Source organism: Poecilia latipinna, unplaced genomic scaffold, assembly GCF_001443285.1.
Source record: "Poecilia latipinna isolate Pla-1442-1.1 unplaced genomic scaffold, P_latipinna-1.0 Scaffold204, whole genome shotgun sequence".
Classification (NCBI taxonomy): domain Eukaryota; kingdom Metazoa; phylum Chordata; class Actinopteri; order Cyprinodontiformes; family Poeciliidae; genus Poecilia; species Poecilia latipinna.
Window position 1 is genome coordinate 253,314 of NW_015112820.1, and position 9,477 is coordinate 262,790.

The following is a 9,477-nucleotide window of genomic DNA, read 5'->3' on the forward strand; positions in this document are numbered from 1 at the left end:
TCATAGAAAAGACTGAGTGTATGTTTTTTATTTTTGTCTTCTGCCTTGTTGCTGAAATGTGCCATACAAATAACTGAGTAATATTGTTGATTATTGCAATTGTGGAAAACTAACAGCATAGAAAACATTTTAATCTTCCTGTGAGGCAAAGAAACTATTCTGAATCTCGTGCAGATGCATTTAAAATGTTGTTTCTCTGAGTGTCTTCTGAAATGATTTGCCTCTTCAGCATCCAAACGTCATGTGCAAATTAAAAAACCGCTTTGTCACCGTCATGTTCTCTGAATAAAAGAAAGGGAGAAGGCAGAGATAAGGCCCGTCCAATCTGGGTTGCAGAACAGGCAAATGAAAGCAAGGGCTTGTCAAACAATGTGGGATGCCGTTTCCACTTGATTTCACAGCGACCGTATTAAGAAAATAAAACAGCAGACTGAGAGGACCGATTAATGTGACAACTGCAGAGCGAGACAGTAGGAGGAGAGGAAGGAGGCAGAAAATGACAGGGGAAAATAAGACAAGGAGGAGAGTTATAGCAGGAGAGACTGTGAGGGCGTGAAAGTGGGGAAGGAAAGTTGAACATGAGAAAAATGAGATGCTGCTTTAATCCTAACGACCAATAAGACTGTCAGCAAGCCAGAACATACTGTTCTAAGTATCTCCATCACTCTTCTCCTTCTCCAATCTGCCACGTTTTTTGTTCCTTCGACTTTACAGTTTCATTTCATTCCAGCGTTCATCTTCTTTCCATCTGCCTCTCATCTCACTTTTTGACCTTAAATTTCACCCTGAGGCCAGACGTTTTATTGGAGATAAGAGAGAACTGCAGGAGCCTGTGCAGAAAATAGCGCGAGAGTCTGTGAAAAATGGGAGCTTTAAAATGCTTAGCAGTGTTTGCTCTGACCCACTGACAGATTTACCAGCTAATATGAACACAGCTAAACTGTTTATTTCTCCGTTCAGCTGTGGCTTTTGGTAATAAACTAATTTCTTGCCTGAATATAGTCTTTCCATCATGAAATCTTTTTTTTCAAATATGTCATTTTATGCATATTTACCACTGGAAACAAATGAGCACATTTACATAAGAAGCTGCACTTATGGAGATGCAGGATCATTTTTGTGTTTGGCTTTGATGCTGCATAGCGCTTTTGTTTTCATCACAGGCTTAATAAGCCAGAATCCCTGAGGTACAAAACTAAAAAGACTGCAACAGATAACAGCCTGTGATGACACGTAAAGGGAGGATTCTTGATTGCTACGGTAAAATGGCCATTGTTGTTTACGTGTTTGATTGCTTGGAGAGCTTTGACCTTCAACAACTTGCCCTCCACTCTTCACATCTAGAAAAGAAGCCAATTAATAACTGAAGCCAAAAAAAGCTGCTCCATAATGGAAATCCCCCCTACTGTCTGCAGACAAATTTCCAGTGTAAGAGAAAGTTTAAAGGAGGATTAAATCCATTTAGCTCCTCACTTTGTTGGTGAAAGTATTGGTGAAATGGATAAAGTCACATAACCGTGCGCTGGTCTCACATTACAGTCAGAGAGCATAATTATCAAACATCTCAGACTCGCTGCAGGGAGTCGAAATCAGAGTCAATCAGTCCGACTTCAGAGGGGAACTTCAGACATGTTCATTAAAGTTTCTAGACTTTCAATAAAGTAAATCAAGACTTTTCTCTCCTTGACAATCAGACCTATCTGGAGAAGTAATGTATGACCAACACAAAGTGGCCCATTTCTTTAAAATGGATGATAAATTACACTGGTTGTTATATATTTTTAAAAAGTGTGGCATTAGCACTAGCATTAGCATTAAGCTCCTCTGAGTCAATCATTTTTAGATCCACTCTCCATCTGGTTGAAGCTTCTGCGGTTTGAACAGTTTTTGACCCTAAAAGTTTTCAAGTCCACAGGTATATAAACTATCTGTATGACTGCATGTCTGTCTGCAGCCATTTTTACATGTTTACATAAAGCAGGGGTGTCCAAAGTGTGGCCCAGGGGCCATTTGTGGCCCTTTGGCTGATTTTGTGCGGCCCCCAACTGCAATTCAAAACTGATACAAATTTGGCCCATAGATGCAGGTGGAGAGTAAAATTATCATCAATTATTATTAATTTTCTTACAATATATTCACCTTTTTTATGACTGAGCTATAAGAAAAGGTAAAACTACCTTTATTCAGGTTTTTACTGAAAAGCGACCAAAATGTATTTTTTGTTAAACCTGACTAAATATTGTGAGCGTTTTGAAAGAAATGCTCTTCTTATTACTCAAAATAATATTCAATCTATTATTTCTTTTAATACAGCAAACATGCAAAATCTACTACAGCATATCAGGGCCGTTGCAGACACAAAACGAACATAAATATATGGGAAAAACTTCAGAAATTTCAAAGTTTTTTCTAGAAAATTTTTGAGATTAATCACTAAATTTCTGAGTTTTTTTGGCAGAAATTTACTCCACCTTTTTTTCCTGGTCTGTAAAGCTCCTAATTGTTAAAATCCCTTTCTAGCTTTGGATCTAGAATAAATTAAAAATAAAAATTGGGCTACTGTATGTGGTTGATTTTAGTTTGTGTGTTTTTGGCCTATGTGAGGAAAACTTTTCACACCTCTAAAATAAAGTATCGTTTTTCTTCAGCTCATCGATTCTGACATATTTTGTTTTGGTCCCAATAAAATGGGACAAAATGTGTAACATTAACAGAGTATGGCGACTGTTTCTGCTTGAAAAGATGTTCTTGTTTAAAAGGACAGTGCTCCACATTAAAGAGAGCAGGTCGAAGCCTAACAGCACAGAGCTCACATTTACATCTTTTCCCATGAGACATGAACGCAGCATGACCCTCAGGTGAGAACTGACCAATAGGAGAGCAGATTACTGACCTCTGGGCCTGAAGTCGGCCCTTGATTAATAGACTGAGCAGAAGATTTATGAGGAAGAGGGAAAAAGACAGAAGGAGGTTGTGAGCGCATGTCTTTTTCTATTCTTTGCCACAAAACAATAAAAAATCTTACTCAACACCACACAGATAAACTGATGGAGGATTTGTTTTCCTCTCTGGTTTGACACCCAACTGTGTTTCCAATGACTATTTAATTGCGTAATTTGACATTTTGGAAATAAATCTGCTGAATGGAAACAAGCCAATTTTAAAAAGTATATTTTTTTGGATGAAAAGTGTTGGTGCTGGTATGATGCAAGTTTATTTTGGTCGCATCAAAAACAACTTTGATAGAAAATCAACAACCAGATGTTGTCACTGGCAAAAACCACGACAACAGAAAGTCAGTCCGGAGGATGACGATGCACCATGTTTTTATGATTTATCGGGTTGTACATCTTTTCACGTTGATCAGGATTTCACAAATGTTTTTGTTATTTTTGTGCTGATTTTTTGGAGCTAATATAAAAATATTTTCAGTATTTTTGCTTATGTATGACATTAATGTGACTTTTAGCTGCCTGCCACATCAACGACTGGACATGAAGTTAGGCTGAGGTAAGAAATACTGCCACCTGCAGGTGGGAGTTAGCATCACTTACACCAACGTATTGATGATTTTAATAATGGTGCTTGATAAAATGCAATATAATGCCTAAGCCAACAGACACGCTACAACAGACCAAACTGCTGAAGAAGGTAATGATGGTTCTGATGGGAAAGTGCCAAACTGCTCGCCAGGTTTTCCAAAAGTCACAACAACGGGAGTCCCAGAAGGGAAGCCCAGAACAACAAATTTACAAAAGTTACCAAATAATTTATGAGCTATGAAGTGACAATCAATAAAAAACCTTTTTTTAGTGAGTGGTAATGTGTTTTTTTTTCCCCAGGCAGCAGCAATCTGCAGCTGAGCGGCACAACTTCCCCCAACAGACACTTTCAGCCTGTTATTCATAACTATAAACTCGCTCCCTGTTTATGAGCCTCTTCAAGCTTCTTGTTTACATATTTATAGATACTTTATTATTTATAAAGTATTTCTGGTAACGCTGTCTGCTGGTTTATTCATTCAAGCTTAACAGACAATACATATCTACATATCAAACTCAATATCTTTAGAGAGGCAAAGAGAGAAAAAGAAAAGTTATGCAACATATAATTAATGCTGCCGAAAAAAGGGAAACTTGTGAAGAAATCAGAGGATGATACAAAAGGAGAATTGTTCATGGCCTTATCAAAAATGTAATTATTAAAGAAATTCACATTGATGCAAACAACTTGAGTCTTAATATGTACAGTTTATAAAACTGAACAATCATATAGAGCCAGATCCTAGGTTGTTTTTATTTAGTTTGTTTTGAATGCAGGTTTCAGTTGATTTCCTTTTTGTTTTGGCAGAAAGTGCAAACTGGAGTTAAACCCAACTCTTTTTAACTTCTAAATGCAAAAAAAGTCACATTTTTAGACCTAAAGGATCAGCTATGAACGCATAAAACCAGTTGGTACTTATGATGCATTGAGGTCAAGGGTCAACTTCATCCTGAAATCACCTTTCAGTCTTCCAGAAAAAAGGGAAACAAGTTTAAAAAGAAGGAGGAGTAAGTTTCTGATTCTTATCCAGCCCAGCAGAGCCATGCAGACACACACTGCATCTTTTCTGAGTAACTACGTACCCTGCTGACACTCGGGGCAGCATCGGCCTTCCTTTACGACAGCCAGACTTCCTGGCGGGCAAGTGGGGCAGGAGCGCAGATAACAAGTCACCCGGGTATTGTGGCATTCACACTCGCGGCAGCTGCCATCGGTCCAGCGAGCCCGATTCTGAAAGAAAACCCAGGACTTCGTTAATTAAACCTTAAACAAGTGACAGAAAGCAAAGACTACGCTAATTTTAATTTTTAATTCAGAGGGATCTCAATTGCATCTATAAAACAGGGACATTCCTGAATTTTAATTAGTTTTATTTGAGAAAAAGCGTAACACTCGTGACTTTTTAGGCGTTCTGAAAACAGACAGAGGGAATCAAGGGGAAAGTTACACCAGCAGCAACTTCAGCGTCAAAACACAAAGAAAAAGTAAAATGTCTAAAGAATAAAACTTTTCAAACTTTATCAACTTAAAGTCGAGAAATAAGACACTATACATATTAAAATACAGTGAATTTTTTCCTCCAGCTGCCTGCCTTTATGCACCGCTTTCATTTATTACTCATTTCAGTTCCTGAGCGGCACAGACTGTATGACCCTGAATGAGTAATAGAATTAAACTTATATAATACTCCTTATTCCTAATAGCTCACCAGATGAACTGAATGATTCAGAACCAAACATCCAACTAGATTCAACACAGCAACATATTTTCATCACTCACAAACAATAACATGTTGTATTCAAAGAGTTTTAGATATGCAGTAAAGAGAAGTGAGTCTACAGTAACGCACGAGTCGAGGTTTACTTTCTGTTCTCCACTGACATCTTAAGAAGCCATATCTGCACCAAGCCTGTGCAAACATCTGCTAAGACAACTTTGTGTCATGATGTGTGGATGAGGTGGTGAGGAGAGATGCAGAGACCCAGGTTGTGATGAAGATGATGATTTAATGATAAATATCCAGAACAACGGGGAGCACAACGAACACACGACTGCACAGGGAAACGGGCTAGTACACATTTTAAAAATGTCATTTGTCTTTTATTACTAAAACTTTGTGTTTTATTTATTGATATTATGGACATAAATAGTGATTCTAATAGGCTGACGGAAATAAAAAGTAGCGTGTCATCAGCGTAGAGTAAGAGACGTTGTAGTTCTGCATTATATAAGCCAGGGAGAGTCTATAGTTTCTGAATAAAAGAGGCTCAAGTACACAGCCTTGGGGATCCCCAGGTGGTCTTTGTTCATTCAGATTAGCGATCGAACAAATTGCAAATCTTATTTGTGACACTTTTTTTTTTTTTTTTAGAAGGTATCGCTACATCTGGTATGTTGAAGCAAAAATGCATCTAAATTGTGTAGGACTGAATTAATCCAGATGCTCTTAATGGACGAATCGAGCCTTTACAGAAAGAGACTGAGCAGCTAAAGCACCTTTTATTCAGACCCAAACAAATAAAGTAAAAAAAGAGACAATCTTCTCAGTCTCAATGTGTTTCAACTTCAACTAAAAGACAGGGCTTCCATAAACGTGTCTATTCGTTCTACCTCATTATATTTCCACGCTGTTATCTAAACGTCCTCTGAGTTTCCAACCAGTAATCATTCCGTCACAAAAGCGTCTATTTTCTTTCGCTAATGGTGAAATACTTTATCCAGGGAGACGAAGAACAATCCATTTGGAGATGATAACTGTGATAACTGCCGTTTATGGACTCACTCTCAGCTGCAGCCTTGGGCGAATGTCTTAAGATTTCATGAATATTTTGATTGATGCTGTAAAACATCCAAGCTGTGAAATCCAGTTTTCTAGGACTTTGTTATAAATAATGAAACTGATGAAAGTCTTCAAGATCTGGGCCAAGATGTTAACTCAAAGCAGCAGAACTTTGTTTTTCTGCCATTATCAATCAAGCTGCTGCAATAAATAATTGCTACTGTTTCGAGTTTCAGCTCATACATTTACTGACAAACTAACATTAAAATGGGAGATTTAAATGCAACAAACATTAAGGACACCTACGATGTTTGGATTTTTTTTGTTTTCTTTAGACACAATAATGATGTTTATTCTCAAACACTGTAAGTTACATATAGGCCTGTCATGTTAACACATTTTACTGGATGATTAATTGTCCCAGAAATCATTGAAATAAGTGATAACATTGACATTTTGAGACTTTTTTCAAATAAAAACTATAATTATAATGGAATATTAATGTGAGTACAACCTCTCAGTGATAAAAAAAAAAAACTTTTCTAACTCTTGAATTAGAAAACATTTTAAAAATACAAAATATACAAACAAAATAATAATAATTAAAATGGATTATGAAGTGTCTGCAACAAAAAAAAATAATTCAGCTAAGACAGGGAAAACAGGCAAAAGGGGCAGGAACTGCAGCTAACTACTTCCTATGAGGCTTATCACTTTTCAACAACGTTAAGGAATATTTCTAACGACTCATTTCAATTTATCATGCGATTAATTTATTTATTGCTTATTGTGACAGGTTTGGTTGTCTTAGTGACTCAGAGTAATACCTTGAACGATTTCCCTTCATAGAGACAGGAAGGCTTCAACGAAGAACATTCTGGACAGCATTTTCCCGGCAGATGAACAAGCTCTGATTCCTAAAACACAAACAAAAAATGGACAAATTAAACGTTTACTCAAATTTCTTACAAACATTCATTCATTCTACAATTTTCTTCATTGTTATGACACTGACATAGCCAGCTAGCCTGGTGGCTAACTAGCTAACCAGGCACATTTTAGAGCAATCTTCAAATAACGGCAAGTGTTGCCAACTCCTCAGTAAGAAAAGTGGCTATTGGCCGTCCTAAAACTTGCTAGATGACATCATCGCTTAATTTCCATATTTGGTCATGTTGATCCAGGAAGTAGAAAAAAGAACTATCAATGTTGGCAAAACAAAAAGTGATTAAAAATATGTTTAAATCTATAAATGAACATAATTAAATTTATATTTTTTTTCTTAATTTGAGAAAAAATTCTTTTGGCTTTTTCAAACAGAATAAAAACCTAATAGGAATGGTACAAAGAGGGAGAGAGAGAAGAGAAAAAAATAATGCAAATGGAAATTATTGACCTCAATTTATCATGTGATTAATAGATTTACTATTTATTAAAACAGGCTTATCTACTTAATTCATATAAATATAAGCATTTGGAAATTATAAATAAATGTTGGAAACAACTTTTTCCAACATTTATTGCACCTATATTACATTTCTGGCAACAGATTCCTATAAATTTAGTAACAACAACCAATAACTTCATAAAATAACCTAAACAGTTTGTTCTATTTCTTTCCTTTGGCCTTTGAAGGTTGTTCACAAGTCAAAAAGTCTCAAAGTCAGTGGAGCATGGCGTTATTAGTCGAGCAATCATAAACCAAACTATAAATATTAGTTCCTCCTTCTGCCTACCGAGTCAAAAATGCCATTAAACCCATAACCTTCTCTGAACTGTAACGAACACTGAAGCACGCACACTCCGGAAACTGAAAAGCTGCGGTCTTCACAGCAACGTGACCTTGTTCATTTCAGGGCTGGACAAGTGCCAGTTATGCCACTTATAGTAAATGGCACTTAACAGTTTCAATTATCACCATATAGTATGATTAATAGCATCTTATTGCGACCCCCAGAGGGATGTTAAAGCAATATGATTAAATCTGCTTCATTCCTGCCCACCTTACAGCAGACATCCACAATAAATAACGGAAACTCCAGTTATTGACCTTAAAAAATCTTTGGATTTGCCTAAAAACTCTCCAATAATCCAGAATCCCACATTACCAGCTACCCCAGGAGTCCTAATTACCAGATGAAGTCTCTATTTTAAACTGGAGCCGATTCCACATAATAAGACCATTATATGTGAAGCACAGAGAGAAACCCTGCAGCTGTCAGGTTAATTCATTTCTTTGGACCAAGCAGCACATTTTAAGGCTCTGCTTCTTCTCATTAGTTCCATCTTGTCTTTCAATTTGCTGCATCTTAACGAAGTGATTATCTGTGACAACCTTATAACCTTTAATGAATATCCTTTCTCCAGTTTCAGACAGTCTGGCGACATATTCTGGCTAAATGTAGAAAATGTAGGAAGAAAATAACTAAGCTGGCCTCGGTTAACTCTATAGTTGCATTTTAAAGAGACAATATAGGATTTTTGGGTGCAGGAGTGTCGCCCGTTAGTGAGGAAGAGTTCACATTAGCATTCATGGTTAATCCTGATTCACTGGATTTAAACTAAATGTGGCATTTAATCTGATAAAGGTTAAGGCTCAGCTGAAACTCCTGTAGTAAAGTTCGACACATGAATACTCTGAAAAGAACCAAACCGGCTTCATGCATTCACTCCTGCTTGGTGAGAAAAGTCCAGGGTTTCACAAATCCTGACTGAATCACAGATCCTGACTGAATCACAGATCCTGACTGAATCACAGATCCTGACTGAATCACAAATCCTGACTGAATCATAAATCCTGACTGAATCACAAATCCTGACTGAATCACAAATCCTGACTGAATCGTCTTGGTTACAAACCAACACTGAAGTTTTTCATAAAACCTCCTTCACAGAAAAAAAAGTTTTCCTTTGTTTAGGGATGAATTAGTGACAAAAGCTTTAATATTGTTAAAAAGATATTTTGCTTTATTTACTGTGACAACTATTAGGAATGAATAGATATGGAAATTTGGGTTGATAATAATAACCAATAATAATATTGGTGTTATGATCGATAATCAGTTTTTACCAATATAGATATCATTAAAAATATCAGTTCATATGAATGAACATGATGGATGAATGGTTGGTTGGTTGGTTGGTTGGTTGGTTGG

The 9,477-nt window shown here is 36.6% G+C and overlaps 1 protein-coding gene across 1 annotated transcript in view; it reads right to left on the bottom strand.

Moving 5' to 3' along the window:
• The window catches only part of fras1 (Fraser extracellular matrix complex subunit 1), a 277,569-nt gene that overhangs the window by 144,445 nt on the left and 123,647 nt on the right, over window positions 1-9,477 (bottom strand). The window contains exons 10-11 of the mRNA XM_015031370.1: window positions 7,150-7,239; window positions 4,626-4,773 (exon numbers count right to left, since the gene is read on the bottom strand). Coding sequence (XP_014886856.1) covers window positions 4,626-4,773; window positions 7,150-7,239 — 238 coding nt within the window. The remainder of the gene's footprint in view (window positions 1-4,625; window positions 4,774-7,149; window positions 7,240-9,477) is intronic.